The sequence below is a fragment of the Grus americana genome, chromosome 24 (genome assembly GCF_028858705.1).
Source record: "Grus americana isolate bGruAme1 chromosome 24, bGruAme1.mat, whole genome shotgun sequence".
In the NCBI taxonomy this organism is placed as follows: domain Eukaryota; kingdom Metazoa; phylum Chordata; class Aves; order Gruiformes; family Gruidae; genus Grus; species Grus americana.
Genome location: NC_072875.1, coordinates 7,805,178 through 7,830,626, shown reverse-complemented (window position 1 = coordinate 7,830,626; position 25,449 = coordinate 7,805,178). Strand labels below are relative to the sequence as shown.

General features: G+C 44.7%; 1 protein-coding gene across 2 annotated transcripts in view; it reads right to left on the bottom strand.

The window, feature by feature from the left end:
• Positions 1–25,449, bottom strand: part of CDON (cell adhesion associated, oncogene regulated) — a 52,274-nt gene continuing 26,825 nt past the window's right edge. For both annotated transcript variants that reach the window (XM_054803238.1, XM_054803239.1), the window contains 13 exons: positions 24,952–25,305; positions 21,300–21,592; positions 19,331–19,505; positions 18,548–18,676; positions 16,753–16,959; positions 15,841–16,022; positions 14,473–14,578; positions 11,143–11,265; positions 9,469–9,696; positions 8,117–8,391; positions 5,676–5,755; positions 973–1,214; positions 1–439 (listed from right to left, as the gene is read on the bottom strand). In XM_054803238.1, coding sequence (XP_054659213.1) covers positions 273–439; positions 973–1,214; positions 5,676–5,755; positions 8,117–8,391; positions 9,469–9,696; positions 11,143–11,265; positions 14,473–14,578; positions 15,841–16,022; positions 16,753–16,959; positions 18,548–18,676; positions 19,331–19,505; positions 21,300–21,592; positions 24,952–25,305 — 2,561 coding nt within the window. In that variant the 3' untranslated portion in view covers positions 1–272. The remainder of the gene's footprint in view (positions 440–972; positions 1,215–5,675; positions 5,756–8,116; positions 8,392–9,468; positions 9,697–11,142; positions 11,266–14,472; positions 14,579–15,840; positions 16,023–16,752; positions 16,960–18,547; positions 18,677–19,330; positions 19,506–21,299; positions 21,593–24,951; positions 25,306–25,449) is intronic.

Here is a 25,449-nt window from a genome sequence, read left to right as displayed (position 1 = left end):
TTCCCATCGTTGTTCTTTATATTATTACAATTCTTTTTTATACACGTAACCAGGCTAGTTTCGCAGTGCGGGGCGGGGGGGGGGGGAGGGGGAAGGAATTTCAAGGCATAAATAATATAAAAAGGCAACCTTTTTTAAAAACAAGATACATTCATATGACACTACTACAAAAAAATAAATAGTGACTCTCTCTGTTATAATTAACATCCCTCCATCACTCCCTTTCAGCGACGTGCAGTTACTGGCGTTAAGTGGGGACAACGGTCACTTCCTCAGGTTTCCTGCAGCTGGAGCTGCCGAAGGTCCCCAGAACCGTTTAAGGTGACTCCGGATGAATTCCATCCTGGTTTTTCCTTACAGTCCTTCGAAACAGGCTGCAGAATAAGGGGACTCCAGCTCAAAACGTGATTCGACGTTTCCGAGTGCACGCAGTTGTCACCTGCAACGCAAGAGCAGGGCGGGTTGGGGTTTTTTTGGGGGTTTTTTTAAGTAGATCATTTCTTCTTCCAGCTCAATGGACCCACAAGCCCAAAAAATTCAGACCAATAAAAGTGGGTGATGCACTTTGAGCTCAGGCTTGTTCCCATCAAGCCGAGCACCGATATCAAATAGGTCATGCCGATTACGCCAGCCCAACTCCCACCTACATTTCTGTGCCTGACAGCTCTAGGCAGTCACGGATGCCGGCTCGTTAGGGCAAATTCCATTAGGGAGCATTTTCAGGAGACCACGGGTGTGCTGTGGGTGCAGGCAACTGGGAGCCAGCATAAATCAATCACAGCCTCGTTATCTGGAGCAAGCCCGCTGGGGTTAAGAGGCATCGATCATGAGGCCGTGACAGCCACGGGCACCTGAGCATCGTTGCTCCCCTTTTCTGCGATGGGAAAGGGGGGACGCATAATCTTTCTCGAAAAGCCAGGTCTATTTGTGGGCTTAATTACTAGCTTCTCCACAATAAACGAAATGCCTTACCGTCTGTGTAATCCACAGAGAGCCGGTTCAAGCCATCTCGACAGCAGGGATGCTCCGCTTTCTCCTTGCCGTCCTCCTCCAGCCGGGCGCCGCACTCCGGGACGGTGGAGGCCAAGCACATGGCCACCATGACGTGGTGATTCAGGGGTTTCATCTCCAAACCGTCCTGCTGGTAAGGTGCTACAATGGGCACGACGGGTAGCGCGCTGCTGCTGAAAGTGCCGTTGGTTTTGGTGAAACACCTGCAGACGGGACGCAAGCCAAAGAGGGGTTACTCCGAGCTGCTTCTTTCTACCACGTATCTTGAGAAACTGCAATTTTTAAGCACTTTCCCATGTGTCATTCACTGTAACAACAGTCAGGGAGCCTGCCAAGTAAGTTTTACGTATATGTTTGGATCAATCCTGACATTAAGAAGAGGATCGAGCATTTCTGAATCCCAACAGACAGCCGAAAGCATTCGGAACGTGCGCTGGGTTACTTCCCCCATCGATTGCGACCTGATGACCTGACTCGCGAGTCCGTTTCTCCATCAAGGCAGCCCCATAAAACAGGTTTTCACTGCCAAGAAAAAGAGCTCAAGTTTGAAACCCAAACAGCAAACTTAAGTACCTTGGAAAATAAATGCTAAACGTTATCGGAGTGAACGCAAATTAGAAAAATATATTCAGTATTATAAAATATAAACCTCCCTCTGCTGCGTGGCTCAGATTGCAGCACTACAATACGTGCATAAGGCTGTGAAATTAAGTTAAACTGCTAAATCAATTGTTACAGCTAAGCTATTTAACATTTAAACAAAAAGGAGCTGGACCTTAAGAGACACGCATACCATTGCAAATGCCTAAGGCGTTCGGAGCCCCGTGAACAACGTGGCCTCAGCAAACATTTCTAGAAGCAATTCCTACATAAGAAAGCCCCCACCCCAAAAAATCACACTTCAGCATGGTTTTATACAAAACCGTAATTACCGCAGAAGTAAAAGGTTCACTTGTACAGCTGCCATCGACTTTGGGAAACTAACCCCCAAAACGCTCCGTGTTGCATGGCACAGAACAGAGGTGGATCCGCAGATAAAAGAAAAGCACCGAAATAAGGACGGAGAGCGCTCAAACCCACCGCGAGCCAGCGATACCCTCAAACGTCCCTGAGAAGGCTAAACAGGCTTCAAGTTTTTTTAGATGCTGATACAGATACAACTCAGAGCATTAACTTTTTTTTTTTTCTTTTTTGCTGCCAAATTTAATTATATCCACTGCCCGCTCTGCTCAGGGTGACCAGCCTAATGTGTCTTGCTACAGGTTATTACTGGGATGCTCCCTAAGCACTGGGGTTTTGAAATGTAAAAATCAATAGCTGGGATTTGGCTTTTCAGGTGCTTATCTGGTAGCAGAACGTGGGGTTTTAGAGTGATTCTGGCCCAAAAGTACGCAGAGTTGATCGTTATATTGCTGGAAGAGGGGAGAAGATGGACTTTGACATCATCAGTGACAGGGTACCAGCCATCAGAGCCTACCAAAGCAGCTGGATTTAAAACTGGGAGACATTAAGCTTGGAAATCACAGTAAGGTCCTGCCCAAAGTCCCCCAAAGCACTTTTATTCCATTCCAACGGTCGTGGCGATGCATAAAACCATCAGTCTTGAGGGACTTGTCCTACAAACTCGCTTGGAGTCCTCAGTTCATACTTTCACCTGAAAACCGCGATCGATACCGCCAGAACTGAAAGAGCAACAAAACATCCACAAAAAACAGAAATAAACTTTCTAGAGGAGGAAACCGGAGCAAGTTTCCCCTCTGGCAGATTTTTCACTGGCAAAGCCAGATCATGGGACAAGGGGGGGATCGCCCCGGGAGTCCCAAACGCCATGGAACAGAGCAGCACCAACCTTCATTTTCAACCTTCTCTCCTCTATTTTGTCCTTCCGCTCCCATAACTGCCTCCAAAATCATTATTCCAAGTACCGAAATACCACAGAAGCCACCGAAGAATCCACATGAAACACATCTGGTCTTCAAACAAATCCATTTATTAGTTTGCATTTCTTTCCGCAGAGGTTTTGACTGCACTCACTTATTATTTAAAAAAAAAATATTCATAGAGGAACTCATTTTAAATGTTTGGTTTTGCATGTTTACAGGGCTTTCTTTTTAAAGACACAGAGGTCGGTGCAGTTCTTTGTATCACCATACGGGCTTGAATGATATTTCAAGACAGCAGTTCAGCTTTTTAAGCTTAAATAACCACATTTTGATGGAAACTAGCCATCGGTATATCCAGAGCAGCGTGTGTGTGCACAGCGATGTAAAATTCCTGCTGCAGAAAACACGTTTTTCTATCAATTCTCAGTGCTAAAATCCTACCAAACTATAATCTGACTTAAAAGGCCACACCAGCATAATTTAAAGAGCTGGAAAACCAGACTGACACTGGTTTATTTGAAACGTTCGTTTCAGATTTCTGACCAGAATAAAGCCAATTTGCAAAGAAGAGAGATCTGCAAAAACGTAAATTCCTCTGCAACCATCAGGAATCTAGAAAGTTTTTGTGCAAAAGCACCAGAGAAGAAGGAGAAAAAAAAAAAAAATCAGTTCTCAATCCTAACGTAACAAGCGTAAACCGCACTCGTCTTACCGGCTTTGTCCACAATAGCAAAGCGGGTATCCACGTTTCAGCAACTTCTACCTCTGGCAAACCTCCACGAGCAGTTACGAGAGCATAAAGTGCTAATTTAAACAGAAGACCGAGGGATTTCACCACCGTAATAATAAAACCTGCTCCGAGATGACTACTGCTGAAAACAGCCATAGCAGCCGGCTATTAAATACGCTAAAACCTTTAGGATTCATTTGCACGTGGTCACAACTCAAACGACTGCTAAATTCGACCCGAATCGGCAACAACTCCAGGCACTCGGTGGAAATAGGCTCATTTTAGGAATTAGTAGCGCCGAGGCGGAACGTACGAGCACGGCTACGCGCACCTGAAATGCTCACGAGTTAGAGACCAGCACCCTGCTAGAGGTGTTCCCGACCTTCCTCTGCCATCCCGCGGGTGTTTTGGGGAGGGAATTGCCTGGTTTGAGTACACAAGGTGCAATAACTCGAGGGTGGGACAAGGCACGGGTCCTCTCTGTGCAAACAAGAGGTCGAACACAGACAGGGAAAAGACTCCTAGCCCCAAACTCCCGCTTGCCAAAACCTACCAGCTTGACCGCGCTAACCCACCAGGTCTTTCTCCTCCTCCTCTTTTCCTCCCCCCCGGCCACGCATCCAGCTCCCTGGTCCCGGGTGTAATGCTGAGGCACGTTTCTGGTCCTCCCCGTTCCCCTCTCCCATGTCCTCCGTCCGTCCCCCCAGCCCCAGGAAGGGAAGGGAGCAGTCCCGGCTGCGCAGCTCTCCTGCCAAACGGAGGTTAATGGTCCCCTCTGGGGTAGGCAGCTGTAAAGGACAACTTGTTTCTCTATCAAGCGGTCAAATATAGAACGGGGATGTGAAAATTCAAAGTTCAGACCCTGCTGATGACCCATCTGGGAGGAATGAGTTGCAGAGGACGGAACCCATTCTCTCTGCTTTCTTAAGGGGGGGGGGGGAAAAGTGCAATTAAAAATTTAAATATACTTAAAACTGGAAGGCAAGCTCTTGATTACGGCGTAACGCATACAGCATGTTGCAAATTACTGCCAGCAGAACACATCTTGATGGCTGCTGTTACACAGCCTGCCTTGAAAACAGAAAATTGGCTTGTAAGGAAATAGTACCAGCTCTACCTGCAAGTAGCAGCCCGTCTCCATCACACTCTCACGTGTGTATTTATGGAAGGAGGAAGAATTTAAAGGCTATTATAAATTATATTTTCAAAAGTAAAACCATGAAAATAAAGCGAACAGGTTTTCTGCCTTCAACAACAGCTTAATTTCGACTCGACTTCTCCAGATGTACACCTAAAGGCAGCTGACAATTTTAATAAGACAGAAAATTTACCAGTCAGAGCAGTCCAGCACGTCTGACTTTCAGTCCTATTTTTAGTCATTAAAATAACCAGAGATTCAGTTAGAAACCTGGAAGGATATTCTTTAACACTTTCAAAAGTGAAAAACCTAATAAAAAAAAATCCAGACTCCCAGCTAAAATGTAGAAGACAGATTTTTCCCTCATTCTAGACAAGAATCCTTTTTCTCACGCAAAAAAAGTATCCCACACTGACAATGGCTGGCCGAACCGCTCCTGAAGAACCTCAAATCCCATGTTTTATAAAGAATAGCGCTGTGAAAGCAAAGCTGCGACTCTAGTTCATTGGCGTTCTTCAGAGAATGGCAGGAAATGTAAAATACAGAAGACCAATTAAATCCTATTTGACAAACTCCATATGGAATTATTTTGTTATCTCAAAACTGAAGAAAACGCAGGAAACAAGGAGGTTTTTTAAAACAAAAATATCCAGTGCCCAACCTGCCTTGCTTCCTAGAGGGCATCAGAGGAGTATTTTGAGTAAAATGAGCTCTGGAGGTTTAATAACTCGTTTTATTCCATCCCACAGATAATCACAACCGCTCTCCTTGAGTCACACACTGATATCGAGCTCCTCTGTACCCTCAGCCGGGACTCAAGCTCTCCGCTTCCGTTTGCCCTGGCTTTATCGGAGCGCATGGAGCGAGGGCTTTTGCTCGCGACGGTCCTGCCTTTGCATGAGTTTTACATCACCTGTTATTGTTCCGACAGTTTCGGCAATTGATGCACTCGGAGGGGTCAGCCTGCGGCACCGCTGTGTACATCCCGCCGCCCTGCAGCAGGAAGGATTAAAAAATAAATAAAAAAAAGATAAAAATCAATCGCTATTCGAACAAGAGACGGTCACCGAGAAGGCAGGTCTGCTCGAGCTAGTGGCCCAAGCCCTTTCACTTCATTTTCAAACTCGAATCACCTTATCAATCTTCAGATCCGTGCCCCGTAACGTGGCACGGCAACACTGAGCTATTATATGAAGTCAAGCGGAGGGTTTTTGCCAGCACGTGTGTCAGAGAAAAGTAAATAACTGCAGCTTAGACAAGTATGCGGTAATTTCCCTGTTCTGTTTTCGGCTTAATACACTCAGGTTTAATTTAATAAACACACTGTAAATATGTTTATTTTTAACACCGATGACAGACATGAAAGCAAATTGCTGTTCATTAGCAAACTGTGCCCATTCGGGGAGACAGAGTATTAAATTTGCAGGGCTGATGTCACAACATAAACCCATCCCACTTTCCTGTAATTACTCCGATTAGATCAGTTTACTTTGCTACACTGATTTTTGAAACATTTAATATTTTTACAGATGGGGTAATTCCTCAGCCAGCAATGACTCTGGGCGAGAGGGATTTTGTGTTGTTAGTTTTGGCTGAAGGGGCCATTACAACCAAGTAAAAATGCCCAGATTAACACATACCTCATTGTTAAAGACTAGGCGGACACTGATGCTCGAAAACGGCGCTGCGGAGCCAGGCTACCACTCTGCCTTTCGGGGGGGGAGCCAGTTTGGGAAAGCTCACCTGATTTTTGAGATTTCAAGCAGCAGGTAACTTCTAACAATCCCTATTTCTGCAAAAACAGGGCTTATCCTTACAGTTTTGAGGCCGCTCAGTCCGATAGGGAGCACTGAGGAAATGCCTAATTAGTCTTGATTGCCATCCTGGCCAGTTTCTCTCTTCCTCATTTAGCCCAATCAATGTAACAATAGAGTCCTAACGGAGGATGAGAACATCCTGTTCCTCCGTGTGCCAGTCCCGGTCCTTCTAGGTGGGAAGAGATTGCGTGACTCAAAACTTTCTATGACACGGAGGGGGGAAAAAAAACCCAACCCTCAACCCAGGCAACGATTTGTAACGAGACAGCGGCATCGCACGTCCCATCTCGTGGCGCAGAGGAGCTCCAAGCGCCGAGACCTGTTACCACGTGCAAATTTCCTTCAAAAAAAATTAAAAAATAAAAATAAGAGGGACAAAACATCAATGCGAGCCCCCAAGCTTTCTCACGAGCACTGCGAAAATCTTCCTTTCTTGTACAGTTGGAGACTTTTGGAGAGTTTCACCCGCCGGGAGGTTGGACAGGTCCAAAAAACACGGTTTGGGCCTCGGTTGCTCTTGAAAGCAGCCAAAAAATGGCCTTTTTTGCTACATGAGCAGAGCAAAGATGGAATCAGGTGCAAAACCAACTGGGCTGGACTCAAAGCTGGAGTTAACTGAAGTGGCAACTACTGTGCAAGTGCTAATTTGTTGTTCAATAAAATGAAGTGCTTGTGTTCAATTACTAACACAAACAATAGCCCCATTTTTTTTCCCTCCAGAAACAGCATGGGTTATTCAGACTTTTGAACTTTTTCTTTCAGTTTTCCTGGGCAATGTTCACAGTTTTGAGTAAGTTTAGTAAGCTTGAATGCAAGCCATCTGTTTCCATAGACAATAATGAAATCATTATTCTCTCTTGGAAACGGGACACATTTCAGCAAATGAAGTATTTTTCCACAGCGTACAAAGGCTGGATCACAGACTTCAATTAGTTTTTAATTTTATTTTAAATTTCAAAACAAAAAACGAGCCTGTCTCAACAGACACAAACAAGGGACTGAAAAAAAAAAAAAAAAAAAAAAAGACGACAGCGTTATTATGTTGCTGCATTTTGAGATGTATGGGGCATTTTATTTTATGGAACCTCCTGCTACATTCGTGCTTTGCCATAATTAATAGCATTGCTTAGAGTTACAGATCTGAAACAGGTGGGGGAAAAACGGGTGATCCATAAAGCTGCAGAATAAGCAGCTATAATTAAATCTATTTAACTTGAAGATTGAGAAATACCATATGTACAAGTAAAGTATCTCAGCCCAGTACTGAAGCATTCTCAGAGCTTACATGCTGTTAGGAGGAGGGTAGAGACAGATTTCCCAGAGTAAGTGGAATTCTTGCTGTCATCTGATATTCTCCAATGAAAACCATGATGTTTGGATCAGAAATATCAGCCCAGTTGCCTCCTCTGGGTTTAAATAATTTAGTGGAACTGGCTGTCATCAATGGATGAGTATTTCCCCCACCTGAATTAAGTCTGCTTCCACAACCTCTGAATAAATCCCACGGCTGAGCCTTCCACCTGGCGTAAGACCTTACATTCACAAGGTGGTGGGGATGTTCGTAGTCCACGTGCGTCCTGGACAGGGAGCTGGTGTGTCCCAGGTACAGCCCGGCTCCTCCGTTCATCATCCCGTTAACGCCGTTAGCAACTTTATGATGGACGTGAGGACAGCCGTTGCCGAGGCCGCCGTTGCTTATGAAGTTTCCATGGATGCTGCCGTTGACTCGGCTGGTGCCGGGTAAGGTCGTGTACTCGATCATCTGCCCGTTGATATCCGCCCCTTGGTAGAGATAGCCAGGAGGGTCATATTCTGCAAAAGACATTATCACCGAAAGCATATTTATTGCCAAATGAGAAGTTAAACGAGCGTCTCTAAGAAACAAAAGAAACTTATTTTCTCTTTCTACAGTTTTTGTAAATTAACTGTAATATCGAAGTGCTTAGTATACAAATGTAGAAATGGAAAAGAGCCACATCCTGGAGAACAGACTGGGAATGTTGGTCTGAAAGGACTCAGCTGACGTCAGTCACTACGAAGAGCGTCCTAAAAACGGGCCACTTGTGTAATCAATAGACCCTCTGCTATCTGCTACAAACTACTTCCAGAAAATATCTCTGGGCTGCAGTTGAAGACACTATCTTATCTTGCAAGCAGTTTTGTTCCATTTCTCTTTGTCAGGGAGCAAGGAAATTTAAAAATAACCACAGGCTGTGGAAGAAGCAAGGCTGATTTATGCATTATGAACAGAAAAGATGAGTGAAGGGGTTCTGCTAGCGCAGAATCGTTTGGGGGTACAGAGCACCTTGCAAAGCGGGTCTGCTCAAGTCTACCTGAAAACAGACAGGTTTTCCCTATTAACAGCTCTCTTGGGCACTGAATTCCATTTTACTGTGAAGGGACTGAGAGGTAACAAGGGATTTGTCCTCCAAGCGCTGCAAGTTCTTTTTCTTTCCAGACATACACAAGAGAGGGAGAAATACGGGGTTTAAGTCTCCGCGTTTTAACAAGTACTTACGATTACACCCAAGTTCTGCCACCGCGAGCAACAGAAACCTATACAAGGTGCTTAAAGTTAAACATAAGCTGAAGCAACTGTGCCCACACCGTTCTTGGGGTGTGAAACGGCAGCACCACTGTACAGCAATGCAGCAGGGCAGCCAGCAGCAATGCAAAGAAATGGAAACATGGCTGCTCTTTTAAAAAAAAACCACAAACCCAAACAAATCTTCACCCAAGACACACCTAGAAAGTACAAAAATAATATAAATAGAGGCTCCAGTTGGCTTATAACAGGAAACTGCTTCCCATTCATAAAATGTAATATGAATGTTACTAATTTTACTCCGATAGTATTTTCATCATGAAAGGAAACCAGAAAAAACTCACTCTGCATGGCGTTTTGCTGCCGGTTCTTCCACAGGCACATGGCAATGAAAACGATGAGGATAAGGACCATGACCCCAAGGACGCAGCCCACGATCAGGTACAGCATGTCACTGCTCCGAACGGGGCCGTTGGAAGGCCCAGCTCCGCTTCCCCCAACCCGATCGGGGGGATTCGGTGGCGTACTCAGGTCTTTCACTGGATATTCAGACGCTCCCGGCGTGCGTTTCACTGAAATAGAGAGACAGGTAGGGGTACATTCGCTAAATGCGTTTTCTGAATGCGTTTTTTTCATTATGAAATGAAAACAATTACTGCCAAGTTAAAATCCTAATGCCTCAAAGAGAAAGCTTCCAAGTCAATATTAAAACCTGTGACGAGAAGGCCAAGTACTATTGGGTAATAACTATTTGCCTTGGAAAATGGTTATTTTCCAGCTTGCTAACCCTCTCATTGAGGTCACTCGAAACTTTAACGAGCGACTCGACGTACGCATGGCTAGAACCGCGCTAGCTCTCAACTTGAAAGAGCGCAAATCTTTCCCCTTCTGAGGTCAGGAAAAACCACAACATGCATTTCTATCACCTCACCGCTGCCAGATGACCTACTTTTATCTGACGTGAACCCTGCTAACCCCGTTTTCAAACCCATCCTATTTCAGATACTCAGAGCTGAGCAGAACATCACTGAAAACGAACCCAGGAATTAAATTTACATTAGTTTTCAGCACTAAAACCCTAACAGAGGTGCCTGGCTTAGGAGCGGAGCTGGTCAGAGACACACCAGCACCTCCAACGATAGATCAGCTGGATCACCCCCGCAAGCCTGGAGGAGATGCGTTTTAAGGAAGAATCAGTATGAATGACAGATTGCAGCTTGCCAATTTTAAAATTAGGGAAGAAAGTTATATTCCTCGCAGGAGGAAAACCAACCATGCGTGTAGCCTGAAAGCCTGCAGCTCCTAGCCGTTCGTTCAAAGGCTTCACTACTAACTTCACTAAATTTTGATGCTTCCGCTCCTAGAGGGCTTTTCTTCTTTTTTTCTTTTCTTAAAAACATTTTTTCATAGCACTGCATTTGAAGTTTACTGTCTGCATTTTCCCTTTACAGCCTTACTTGGTTTTAGAGATTAAAGGAGACAGGAATTCTTCGCAAAATAAATGTGACTGCCATATCTGACACTTCCAGAGAACAGTACAAACTTTGTGCCAGAGGCATGCAGGATTAGCGATGGAGGCAGCCAACATAACCATCAATTGCTGTGGTCTGCACTTATACAACGTGTCACGGAGCCCCGAAGACATAAAACAGACGTACAAATCAATTCTGTCATCTTCAAGAGCATGGTTGTCTTCTAAGGGGAGGCTATCAACACAGCAAAAAAAAAAAAAAAAAAAACCCAACCCAGAACAACAATACTATCTCTTAGGCCAGGCAAATCTGCAGAGCTCTGCTAAGAGCCTTTCTGGGGAGTGCAAAATATCAGTTTCCATATGCTCAAAACAATCCCAGCTTCGGAAGACAAAACAATCCTCCAAAACATTCCAGAAAATTACCGTCCTCATCGCAGCTGACTTGTGCACTGCAAAAAAATTCAACCCAGCGGATATTTCATGCCACAAGACGCCACCTCCGCAGGGTCCTGCAGGCGAGCAGACGTGCTATTTCGGTGCTCACCTTTGGTTTCGCAGATCATCACGTTGCTGTACTCGCTTTCACCACCTTCGTTATAGCACTGCATTTTAATGTCGTAAGATGTTTCTGGCTGCAGGTGATTTATCAAGTGCCATTGCTTCGTACCTATGGGGGGGCGGGAGGGAAGAAAAAAATAAAGCAACTGGATTTCATTTACTTGCATGAGCCAGAATTAGGTACGAGTATGTCGCAGCGTCTTTATAAAATGCAGGGGTGTTGCAGCTTTTCCTGTTAGCACAAAAGTCTTTATTAAGAATTTATGGACTTACCTGAAATCGTGAGACTCTCATTGTCTTGCGAAATAGATTTAGAAGAACCTTTTGATGAATACAAGGGTTTTTTTATATAAAAAGGAGGGGTTATTTTCAGTGTTTTCAATTGATTTTTACAAACATCTCTTTCTCTACAAAAACCAGAAGTTGCTAAACTCCAAAAAGAGACATCCAAGTTTGCAGCATCTGAACGTTTAAAATCAACAGCAGTTCTCTGCATCTTAAATATGAAACTGCTGAAGGGATGGGTTTGGGATGGGTTATGCCGGTTATTTACAACACGCAGGGCAAACAACAAGGAAAAACTGGCACAGAAAACAGAGTAAACTCGGGAGAGGGGAAAAACTTCGCCGTGGTAAGACCCTCTCCCAGTTTGCAATCCTGCAGGATGCCTAGAGATGCGAGGTAGCGACTGAAGCCACCCGTTTTTTTGCAGGAACGATACATCTGGGTTGCTCAACTTAGCCGAAACCGCAAATAATTGAACGTGCATTTTATTAAACATACTAGGAAACAAAATTAGACAGCGAGGCTGTCTCTCGCGCTGCCTGCCCCTGCAGAGCCGGATCCCAAGCCAAGCAATCTTCTCTAATAGGACGGTTTTGTCATCTCTGGCTCCCAGCCAGCATTTCATTTAGACACCCTCCTGAAGTACTGAGCGCTTCAATATAAATCACTCTCAGTTTTTACTTTCACGGGCTTGTGACAAATTTTAATAAACAGCGACCCTTTTTTTTCCTTTTTTTTTTCCTTTTTTTTTTTTTTTAAGGGAGTTTAATTAACTGTTTGAGCGCTCTTAATCCTTCTTGGAAAATACCACCTTGAACTGTTTCCACTGTTTCTAAGAAACTGTCATACCACCTACTGATTTAAGCATTAATAAAAAAAAAAAAAAAGCCTGCTCGGCTGGCGGGGGCTGTCACCGTGGCTCAGTTGGAACTTCCCCGGGACCCAAGCCGAGGTACAGATACCCCTGTCTGGCTGAAAAAGGGCAGGGGGCACCCAGGAGGACCCCATCTCGGTTTTGGGGTCTCAGGAAGGGATGCACCGCACGGTCGGAGCTCCGTCCCTTGCGTGCCGGGCGGCCCAAGTGAGGGCAGACAAACCCTGGCTGAAGCTGGAACCGGCCTTTCCCAAAATCGCACGTTTTCCCAAGATTCATACTCGGTTTTCCCGTCGCCCCCACCCCCAAGCATTCCTTTCGGTAATTACTACACCAGGTTTTAGGTTTCCGCTTCAAACCATTAGTGGAACTGGAATCAGTACAGGCACTTCAACTGTCCTCTTCGTGCACCATTAGCAAGGAAAAACATTTAAACAACTGACATCAGACTGCATTTACATTTAAAACTCAATCTCCAGGACCCTCAAAAGAGAGAAATTCAGACCATCGGTGCAGGACAGGGCTGATTTTGCTTTGCTTTTGCTTAAAGATACCGAGGAGCCATCTCAGTCAAGCTTTGTGCTTGGGTTTTTTTCTTTAAATAAAATCTGATTTTGCCTGTAGCGGCATTTATAAGAAAAAAAAAAGTTTTTCTGCCGAGTTTTGAATGTCTCGAAAGACAAGACTTAACAGGAAACCGTAAGGAAAGCCTACGGCAAGTACTTAACTAATACAGGCATCACAACACTTTTTCCACAACTCATGCAGTCATTTCAAGATAAAATTCCCTGTCAAAAAACAGACAGATTAATTCAAAGGTAACAGAGGGGGGAAAAAAAGAGAAGACCAAGTGATTTATGGAAACAATACCTTAAGTCACACATTTCTCTACATATTTCAGATCAAATGCTTCCAATCACACTTTAATTGAAAATAGCTCTCTTCCCCCCTGCCGCCCCAAAAAGCTAATTTAGGGGAGCACAGTAAAGAAAAGTTGAAGTTTAAATATTTCCACCAAATGAGTTTCTGTTCCAGGCTTTGGCAGAGCAGAGCAGCTGCTAATGGTTTCAGACTGCCACAAAGAGTTCAATACACACACAGTCGGAAAAAAAAAAAAATCAGAAACAAGCTAATTTCACAGCACAGTGGAGCCCACTTAAACAACTAACTGCTTAGTGTATAAGATTTATAAACACACAAGTTCTGTCTAGCAAAGGCTAAAATACATTTGCAGATGAAGGTACAGACTGCATAAGCTTCTTTAAAGCAATCCTCCAAGCCGAAACTCTGGATCTTTAATAGCTTTATAGTGTGCAAAAGCTTATGTCACGCATCAACGTACTATGCGGAGTATTGTCTAGCAGGGGAAAATTTTCAAAATAAAGGTCCATTCCTCTTGTAACTGAAATAAATGAGGGGAAAAAATAATGAACGTCATCGGGACAGAATGAGATCACTACGTTTACTCAGCCCAAGCAATAAGGACATTAAGTAAAATATTTTTAAAAGGGTTTTCCACTTCTGGACTAATATAGACATTATCTAATAACTTCTTCCAGGAAAATGATGATCTAATATGCACAGGGGGAAAAAAAAATCACCTGATTAAAAGGCAAAATGAAGCACAAACATACCTGCGTTTGCAGCTACTACAGCACTTGAGGCTAAAAGTAACTTCCTTATAGCAGGATAAGTAATTAAGGTATGAGGAGAGAAGGGCAATTACGCACAAGGCACTGCCTAGCTTAGAAAATCCACACTGGGATAAATCATCTTAAAAGCCAGCTAGTTATTAGTACAGTCTGTAACCCTGGGTTAAATCTCATTTATGCCACTTACTCTTGACTCAACTACTTTAAGCTAAACCAGTTTAAATAGATCTGCATCAAGGATTTGCAGCGGTGTAACAAGACAAACTTAAACCCAGTATTTAGTTCTCGACTTTCCATGTAGAAGAGGCTGCAGAAGGAAGAAACAAGTTCATGTGTGGGCAGAACTTGATGTTATGTAGTTGAGATTAGCTACTTCTGTGAAATATATTGCAAAGACTTAGTTTGGGAAAAGCAGTTTAGATTTCATATAAACACAGCCAACATGGCTACACGATGTTCTTCCCCATCGAGTAGTGCTATTAAGCATGCGTATGCTGCACCGTACCTTCCACGATATCCCTCTTGTAATCACTGTCGTTGTCGCTGTCTGTAGGTCGGTAATAGATATAAAATCCTTGGATGGGCGTGTTGTTGTTGCTTGACGTAACATACTAAAAGAGAATTTTAAAAGACGGCGCTAGAGAAGAAAAATTTTAATTGAGTCCCACCAAGTTGTCATCCCTGAATATCTTATCACCTTGCAATATGTATTTTTTTTTTAAATAAGGTTGTGCAAGCAAGGTGTAGGGGGAGGTTTGCACAGAAGCTACAACGCAGAAGAGGATTATCAGTTGCTGCGGATGTGCAGACACAGCTAGGACAAGCACAACGCCAGGGCTGCAGGACAGCTCTCTGCCACTGAAATCCTTGCACCAGTCGAAAAAAAGGAGGGTAGGACAGGGACAAGAGACTGAGCTGGGGCTGATGCTTTCCTCCCACATCACTTTCCAAACTGTCAATTAGGGTCTGACGACAAACGGCCCAAAAATTTGCATGATTAATGGAAATGGAAAAGTTAAGACCATTTTTTTTTGCTTCAGAAAGAGTTAAGGTCGCTCTAAAATTCAGCTCAAGTATATTTTACTTCAAGTTATGCAGCCTCCTGAGGAACTAGAGGTTATTTTAAGTTTATTATCCTTAACATCTCTTCAGGCTGAGCTAGCAGAGCAAACTAACACTGGGAACTCTAGACGTTAAATCCTCCAAAGTATACCAGCGGGTTAGATTTCAAAACAAGAGCAAAGAATTTCTGTGGGTTTCAATAAGGACTTTAAAGTACTTGTTTACAAAAGACGAGGTAACAGGGGAAAGGAAAACGTTTCTCTAACGTGAAACCTCTACTGGAAGCGAGGGAAGACGGCAGGTTTTAAACGCAGCGCCCGCTTCCAGCCATCACAGCCTGGATTGACAAAAGCAGCAGGAATTGCCGGAAATGAAGCCAACTCGCTCGCGACTCATGGCACGAAGGGGGGTTCGGACAGAGTTAAGCCCACTGGTGCCTCTCGATACGTCTGTGCCAAAGCAGGTGGACCAAGGCGGCTGCAGCCTGTCACGGGCGCTGCCAGTTGGGCTCACATCTGGCATAACGCGAGGAGGTGGTGTGCGGCATCCCCAGGGAGCTGGAAGGGGAGGCAGGGCTGCCTCCGAGGAGGAAAAAGGGTTTGGAAATGGGGTGCAAAGGGCTGGAGAGGCATACGGCCCATTAAGTTACCCCATTCTACCATACAAGCACGACATATTGAGGGAAGAAATGACCTCCGAGTCTCGATGGGGGGAACCACCACTCGCTACTCTGCAATCCTTGACTTTGAAGAGCCAAAGCAGTAAAAATTGGCCTGCAACCGTGACAAGAACAGGAGACAATTATACCTACCGTCCACTTTAACATGATCTGAGTGTCACTGATGGCTTCAGTGTAAGCGATGTGAGGTCCTGCGACAGGGCGGTTGGAAAACCGGCTGGTAAATCCGGCTACTTGGTAAGGGCGAGATGCTGCACTGCGTGGGCTCTCCCCGTAATTGTTCACAGCAATCACACGGAACCTATACATTTCTCCTTTTAAGGGAAAAAGTGAAAGAAAGACGACATTGTAGCAAAACAAGCACTAGAAACAGGATTCAAGGAGAGACTAAACAGATTAGGAAGTACTTTTTGCACAACATCCAGTTAGAAAAAAAACCAACGTAGGACTCGTTGCCACAGACTAATGTGGACATCAGAAATATAAACAGCTTCTAAAAGCGGTTAGGGAAATTCACTCAAGAAAAATCCAAAGACTGTTACACACAAAGATGAAGATGCCTCTATCAGCTCAGGAAGTCCCTAAACTGCAAACTGGTGGGCGTCGAGAAGATGCTTCAAAGGATAACCATCATCATCTGTTCCCCCTAACTCTTGGACTCTTTCCCCAAGCTTTCAGGGCTGGACACCGGGAGAAATCAGGACAGACGTTTTTCCATTAATGTGTTTTTCTCTTTTTGCATTCTGAGTGCTTACTAGAAGGACAATTAAGTTAAAAATAGCAATAATACACAACCCTACTCTCCACATGAACAAGTATTAAATCATGGTGGGGTTTTTTTTCCACTTGGAAAGCCAGAAATCAACTCGAATTCATGTAATGAGCTCCTATTCCACACAAAAATCCCCCAACTAGAAACAGGATAATCCAAGCAGAAGTTAAAATGAAAGAACCAAAGAGTTGCAATATTCTCTCAGCAGGAATGCAGTCATCTAAGACAACGGCAACAACAGCTGAGGTGAAGGAAAGATCATTTTTTAGTACCTGGCTCCAAGTTACGAACTTCCACAGACAGCTTGGAAGGAGAAATGTTATCAGCTGCAATTAGCCAGTCGCTGTTTCGGCCCAGGCGTTTGTACTCCACTTTAAAAGCAGTAATGGGGGAGCCGCCGTTTGCTCGGGGTATCCACGTGACATAGACGGATGATTCTGATGCTGTGGAGATCGTGGGTCGGTCGGGAGCTTCTGGAACTGAAATGAGAAATTCAGTTACAAGAGGATTAGAGTCAGTTGAAACTTCATTTTATGTAGCAACCGATTAAAGTAGTTGCTGATGATTAAATTAGACTTCATGTATTATCAAGGAGAACCTTAAATCCTCCTGTAATTACTATTCCCCTTGCTCTTCTGGAACAGATGCTTGAAGACCAGAAAACAGAGGAATCAATTACTTTATCAATATAATAATCAAAAAAGACATGGTGTTGCACTACCCCAATCCCCTCTACATGGAAACAGGAAACATAAACTAAGTGAACAGGAAAAATTTGGTTATCGTTTTCAAAACCCCCAAAATTCCCCCAGACCCAATGAGACTTCAACCCATCCCCACTAATGAGCGCTGCATGGCCAGAGAAATGAGAACGAAGAGCAAATAAAGCATGCAACGAACGCTATACTTACTGAACTCACTTGCAGTTACAGACAGCAGTGGAACAGAGAGAATGGAAAGAGGTGGCGTTAGTAAATCTGGTGATAACCATTCTGACAACCGAGGAGAGCTGTCAGGCTTTACTAAACCAGCTTGTATTCGTTAACACGGAGCGGGTCACTGATGAGAGGAGGAACTGAGCGTTTGCATCTGGGCACACGTAAAGTGTCCTCCTGCACAGCTCCTCGGATATTCGGCACTGTTACGAGCGTGCAACACTCAGCTCCTCGCCTGCGTTACTCAACCTCTCCACTCACCATTGGTTTTACCCAAAATTTTTAGAGACCAAGTCACCTTTGAGGTCTCAGCCCCCGAGTAAATTTGTCTGAAATCAAGTTAACAAGTTAAAAGGCTGGGGTGGTGAGGAAAAGGACTATAATCATGCTGTTTGCACTGGAAACCAGGCTAAAAATCACACCTGCTGGGAAGTTGTTGCATCTTCGTGCCATCAGAAATAAGCCTAGCCCTGGGAAGCCACAGGAAAACATTCAGAACAGATATAATCCACTCTGAGAACTTAAAACTCTGACAGAGGCATCTCCCATTTCCCCACTTCCTCTGGATCTTTCACAGCAGAAGAGAAACCCAGAGCATTTAGCAAAAAGCAACAGCAGGTTTAAATATAAGCAGCAAGAATTTGGGTTATACGTGAAAAATCTTATTTTTTGAGAGCCACACATGCAGGTAACAGCATCCTTGCAAATACTGTATGTTCACTAGATTAGGACATGCATTTACTAAATTCACAGCTTCAAATACTCAACTGCAGAGGCCGAAGAAGCGCACTACTACTTGGTGACTTAACACTGCTGTGGAAACCAGAGGTATCAAGGCAGGTACTTCAAATGCTAACTGGAATAAGGTAACCTTTCAGTTAGACCCAAAGTATGACCTATGATCTTTTACTCTGGAAACACATAGAACAGAAAATCTAGCAGAAATCCAACCTCCCTCACAGAATTCCCACAAGAGAGGAAAAATACCTGTAACGAAGAAGCCTAGGGAATAAATAGGAGCTAGAAGAGGTAATACAAGCACCTAGAGCAGCTATAAACACAAATTAACTCAGATGCACCTGCTTGCAACGCCACTTTTAGCACACAGATTACAAACCATCCATAGACCTACCTCCGCTGTGCCGAGACAGGTCTGGAAGGACAACACCAAAATTATTTGTCCCTTCGTGAACGATGGGATGTTTAGGAATGCCTACCGGGGGAGACGGAGCCTGCGTGTTTTTCGAGGATGATGCTCTTTCTAAGAAAGATTTGACATACGGTACATCAGCTCAGTGGACTTCTGGCCTGTGGCAGTACATATCATGAATACATCACGTTTTTAATAAAATTGTAAGCTATCTGGTTCTGGTACATTAGTATGAAAAATATCTGATTGTTTACATGCTTAAGAGTACAGCCAGCAGTGTCCAGGCTTGAAAGAAAAAAAAAATTGCTTTGATTAGAAAGTCGCATCTGCACGCAACTATCAAAACAGCTGGTTTCTGGTCAGCTGAGGGGTTTTCCCCAAGGTGTCGGCAAAGAAAACCAGAAGCAGTTTTGCTGATACACGAAAACTTGATGGTGCAGAGAGTTTCTTTTGTGATGCTCTGAAAAACCTGAACAAGGACAGGCTGCTTCCTGACTTGGCTCTTTCAAGCAAGAGGAACCTTACAGTATAGATCTTAATAATCACAAATATTAGCAAGCTTTTAATAGCTTCTACTTACCACGAGCCCTGGTAACGCTCAGGAAAGTTTGCCCTACAGCTCTTTTAGCTATTAGAGGCTGTTCTTTAGCAATTAAATCACAGAGCATTTCATATAGGGCTTAGCAGACAACATACAGTTGCTGTGATTTACATCGATGTCCTCCCGAAAGCTTAGGGACACAGGGAACGTTGTGCTGCACCCACCTTTGCTGGTGCGAAACGTCAGCATAGCAGGCTGGCCTTCGCCAGCGGCGCTCCTCGCCACCATCAAAACTTCGTACAGGCTGGAAGGCTCCAGCTCGGTGAGCCGCAGCTCGTTCTCGCTGCCAGGGACTCGCACCGTATGCCAGCTTCCCGCGGCGCTGACGCCGTCGTCCAGCTGCACAGGACAGGGAGAGAAAGCTCAGCATCAGGGAATCGCGCAGGACCCGATGTAACGCTCAAATCCCTCATCGCTTTCACGCACGAGCACCCCAAGGACCTCTGCCGCTTGCCAAAAGTCCTTGTGTTTCCCTGTGGTTTGTCTCCGAGGGCTTCTGCCACAAATCGGCACTTTGCAACTACCCTCATGGTGCTCCTTCGGTAAACTTGACTTATTTTCCCTCTCTATATACTCACGCACTTGTTTCGGGGGAAAAAAAAGAATAATGTTCATTTTCACTTGTAGCTAAAACCAGCAAGAGTCCAAATGATTTGAAAAACTTCAGTCAGCCTTGAGCTGGCAGCGTGTGTGACATTAAAGGCTGGACCCAGCACCCTAATGAGAAAGATATGTTCCCTCAACTATCCCAGCTTTTCCTGTACTTAAGCATTTTAAAATATTTATTGGCTAAAATGGGCCACAAAAAGTATGTATTAGTTACTGCGAGGCTGGGAAAAAAAAAACCTCAGCAGGGAGACCAAAGATTTATTTTTTATTAATGCATGTTTTCCTTTTTTTTTTTTTAAAACAAAACCCCCACTTTTTAATTTAACAGTGAAATCACCAGCTCCATTTAAGAAAGGAAACAGATTTGGGGTAGTCTCTTAATGCTTGACCTTTGCAGGAAAACATTACTCCAAATCCCAAAGGAAAAGACAAAGATTCTACCAAAAATAAACTACTAAACAATATAAGACTTTAATAAAACATGGAAGGCAGATCTAAATGCTGTGGATTATCAAAGGTTATGCCAGAGGTCTTTGTTTAAGTATTTTCTTCTGAAGCGACCACTCTAAGGCTTTTATTCCCCCAATTTTTTTTTTTTTACTCTTTAAGAGGGAAATCAATAAAATAATTTGATGACACAAAGAGAACACCACCCTAGAAAAACCACGGTAAACTCCCTACCGAGAAACGCACGAGTGAGCACATTTAATGTGGAAAGGATTCTTATGAGCAAAGGGTAAGCATCAAAAAAGGTCAAAGAAGTATTCGAAGCTTTCAGCGCTTATGTGAAGCAACCACCTTTGGATGAGAAATTGTATCAACAGACTTTGGCACCAGGTTTTCAGGAAACTAACAGGTCAAAAATCTAAGCGTTCCCTCCAGGCTAAGACAAGATCAGGATGTAGAGGATTAAAAAGCTCATGAAAAATAAACCAAACATCTTTGCCATGCAGAAAACTCTTTGCTTGGAAGAACGGGCACAGGCGTTGCTTGGTTCTGATGTTAATCAGAAGAGCTCACTGTTCACACACCGTTTTTAAGGACGTGATGGTATCTGCTTAGGAACTTTTGGTTCACCTTCGTATTTGGCAACTTCACTTTAATAGCGGCTCTTTGGGACGCAGAGCAGCAAACTCTTTGATGTATCAGGGTAATACTCAGTTTCCCTTCTGATCTCCAGCGTACCCACCAGACTCAAGCTTGCTCGTTTTTAAATTGTGTACAATATGCCCTGGAGCCCCATTCCCCATAGACCATAACGATACCATAAAGGAAATAAAAGCCCAGGCTCTGCTGAATAAATCTCACTTAAAACTAGATAGAACCGCGAACTCGCTGACCAACTTGTCATCCCTAAAACGAGCTGCCTGCCTGGCCACGGTAATGTTGCAGTTCAACTATATTCTGTGCTGTCTCTGGCCTGACACCACCTTCTTGTTAACAATTATCGGTTCCTCAAGAAACCTAAACCAACGAAACCCATCCGCTACGGTGCACCGCTTCAACGCTACGGAGAAACGTTACCTTGCGGTATTTGACAAAATAGGCGTTGATGGGCAAGCCCCCATCCCTCCCCGAACGCCACACCAGGTTGTACGTGTCCGGCTTCGGCGTCTGCGGGGGGCTGAGGATGATGGGGGCTTCGGGGGGAGCGGAGGCATTTGGGGCTTTTTCCATCGCAGCTGCATCCGAATGGGATTTCGTTGGAGGCGAGCTTGAAAACATCGTTTCTGCACCGAAAACACCCTCGCTTTCATCGCTCTGGGCAATCTCCACGGGAGTCATTTCTTCTGCTTTCGGGCCAGTTGCTAAAGGAACTGTAAAGGGAGGAGTCCGGTTACATCTTCAGGATGACGTACGTTTGCCCCGTGCAGAGGGGACACTAAACCATTTAAGAACGTCATTTCCAAACAAGCCCCGCTACAAAAAGCCAGTTCAAGAGGTGCCCACGCAGACCCGAGCCCGGTGCCAAGCTGCGCCCTTGCACGCCGGCTTTTTTTTTTTTTCCCAGAGCAGAACCGTGGGGCAGGCGTTCTTTGGTTTGGTTATTTTGGGGAGGTTTGAGGGGTTTTTTACGCAGCAGCAAAGAGAGAAAACCTGAAACATGACATCCGCAGGCACGGTTTGACTAGTATCACCGATAAATTAAGTAGTGGCAATGCATGTTAAAAGAAAAAAAAATAAAATATAGCTACGCTTGTGACACAAACGAGGTAATTTTAAATTAATCGCAGTTGTACAAGGAACTTTTCATGCCCTGAACTGGCGTGCACACAAGAAGACATTCTCCTACCTCAGTTTCTGAGGTTTTAGCTGTAATTTCGATCAGCTTTGAAAGTTGCACGACTCGGCTACTTCATTTAAAAATTTATGCTGAGAATAAACTCAGTTTACAGGCACATCTAACATGCAATTTAATACCAACACATTTCTAGAAATCCTGCTCCAGCCTCCTCCATCCTATTTACGTTGCCTGGTATGAAAAAAAATAAAATAAAATTAAAAAAATACGTAATATCAGTAGTTCGAAAGAGGCCGCGAGACAAAAAAAAGCACTGTTCGGCCGACGCAGGGCTTGTCAGCATTCCAGGCAGGAAAGGGGTGGCAGGTTGGACATCTGAAATTATCCAGGACAAGAAAACGTCAGTGCTCCAAACGAGAACGTTTGGGAACCGGCGCAGCTCCTCGAGGTTGCACGCCGCAGCGCCGGGACTGCCAGATGTTCTTAGCCCTGTCCGTCCTTTCAGATTTGTGTAGGTTTATGTTACGTGCCGGGGTCTGGAAGGGGAAGGGAATGAAGGGAACTTGGTTTACAAAACAAACAAATTCCTTGGTAATGTAAAGCCTAGGCAGTGTTAGCCTGGCTGACTCGGATTCCTCCAAACCTCCATTAAAATACCAGCAGCAAGTGTGGCTGCTATTTTTGGCCACTTTTTAAAAAGCTGGGAAGGGAAGGAAAATTCTCTTTTCAAATTGAAGACACGCTCTCAGCAAGCATTCCGTGTTTGTTTCTTCCTATTTATTTAGCAACGCCACAAACTTCGGAGATGGAAAGAAGGGAACAATGCGGGGAGGACGTCCCCAAAGCCAGATGGAGTTTGCTTAAAGCATCAGACGCCCCCAAAACACTCTCCAAGTAAAAGGGTATCTACGACTGACAGCGAAGCAGCGGGAAAGGGATGCGCCGCTGCGCATCAATATTGGAAACAAATGCCGTATCCGCCGGGGGAGGCAGAAGACCCGCTGCATCGTGGCGGACCCGGAGGATCTGTGGGTGGGCACAGCACGGTTTGACGCCTGCTGGCACGGGGGAAACGGACTCTCGCGCGTGGAGGATTAATTGTGGTTTAGGCTGGTGACAGGAGGCCTGCAATCCTTGCTGTGTTTATTGCTGCGAGAGGGGAGTCGTCAACAACCGACAAGTAGTTTGCATTTTCGCTTTGGAAAACAACCCCCGGGTAACAATTTCCACTAAGCAATTCAGATCTAAGCTCTTTTTGCTAAGTTTCTGGCGTAATTGCTACCCACGTAAACCAGGACATCAGACTTCTTTTCGCTGCTGTGTCATTATGCAACTGTTTTTGGCCGGTGCTTTCAGTGCCATCCCTTCCCCCTTAGCCACTGAGACTTACCCTTCTTCCTCGGCTTCCCAGCCCCACCGCCAACGCAAGCAGCACCAAGTCAGGCCAGACCAAAGGGTGTATGCGCCCAAAATCCTGCCTCTGACAGCAACCAGAGGACTGAAAGTCCCAAATTTGGGCGTTAAAAGAATGTATTCATAGCTTTTACTCGCATTCTCCATAATACCCAGTACTTCACAGCTCGCTATCGTGTCTCCCCTTCGGCTGCCTCAATTTGAAGCTACACCTTTGCAGCCTCTCCTCCTGCAGAAACTATTCCACACTGCTAGGAACCCACCTGCCTCGTTTCGCGGCACCCCTTCTTGACACAGGGGTGCAAACACGCGAGCAGATTTTAACCCGCCAGCATGCCCTGGCTTTGCACGGCAGCAGAGCGACCTTTGTATTTTATCTCCGCTGTGCAAACAGATCGCGTTCCCAGGCGTCGCTTCCCTGTTTCTTAAACAACCGGAGGATCTACTGCCGTGCACAGAACGCCGCAAGTGACTAAAAAAGACTTAAAATAAGCGGCATGGGTATGAGATGCTAAGGCCATCATTTTACATTTTGGTGGTTTCTCACTATGATGGTGGCTTAAGTTGCCCTGCCCGCTTTTAAGACCATGCGATGAATCATGTCGTGGAATAGATCCAGCAGGAAGAAAAAAAACCAAAACACCAACCCTGTTTTTTCAGCCAAATAAGCTCTCTTACTGTGTGCATGCACGAGGCAAATTACGGGAACAAGCTGCTGAGGCCGAGAGCTGCTTAAGTTGATCCTACTACCAGAGAAATGCACTGGAATCACAGCTTGAGTCATTCAGGTGCTTCAGAAGTGTTACCTGGCATGAATTCTTCATTAAAACATATAAATGTTTGAGCATGTCTTTTTGGCACGGTTGGGAACTGTTCTAAAACCCTAACAGCTCCCAGAAACTACTTAAGGACTTTTATATCAAAACCAAATGCCTTAACCATAATCAGCAGCTAGTACAACATATTAGAAACCGATAAAAGTTAATAAACAAAACATTACAATTGAACTTACTGCCATAAAAGTCTGAGGCAAAGCAGTGGGTGTTTTCTATTTGACACAGACTGAATTTTGGGATGATATTTAGTTTTGTGTTTCCACTCAGCAAGGTCCAACAATAACTTATTTATAAAACTACACGATGGGATCACTTTCTTGAGGTTTCTTCTTTCTTTCTTCCTCTAAGTGAACCTTTAAGCATCTTTTCAAATTATTTATGTAAGTTTTAAACTCTAACCGGTGGAAATGAAGAACTGTAAATATGGGGCCACTTATTAAATTCCACTAACCTTAAAACTCACTGACATTCAGCTAAATTTACTAAGGCAAGACACTGAAAGAGCTGAGAAACTCAAGTCACTTCACATGGTGAGGGAGGAACTGGTCCACGGAGGCAGCTTAAGAATCCTCAGCTTCGCTTCCCCAGGACACCCACGCTACCGACCTTCCGTTCATCTCTTACTTCGAGATATTTCTTCCCTAAAACAGGGAGCCGACTGTGCGATTTTATGCTTCAAGCTTACCAACTGTAAGGAAGGCTTTTGACGTCACGGAGCCGTGCTCATTGATGGCTTCGCACGTGTACTCCCCGGCACGCTCGGGAGTCACGTTCCTAATGTGCAAGGAGCTCCAGCCCGCTTGAGAGGCGGAGAAGTAGGTGGGTTCCGCAGCAGCGCTGCCCAGCATTGCCCGAGGAGGTTTCTGCGGTTTGGAATGAAGCCCCTGGGAAGGGTGGCTGGTGAGGAGTCCTCTGCTGTCGTACCAACGGATCATGGGAACAGGGAGGCCAGTGGCGTTGCAAGACAGTGTGATGTCCCCACCACCTACCACAGCGATGCTTGCTGGTGGAGAGACTATAACTGGCCTGGAGCCTTTGCCTAGGGGGGGGAAAAACAACCCAAACAACGAATTTGGCTGAGGAATACGACGCTTAAGGCCAAAATGAGTCAATACAATTAGAAAAGTCACGCATGCTTCTTTTTAACCATTTTAACAGTTATTTCTCCTCCAGACAGCCTCTC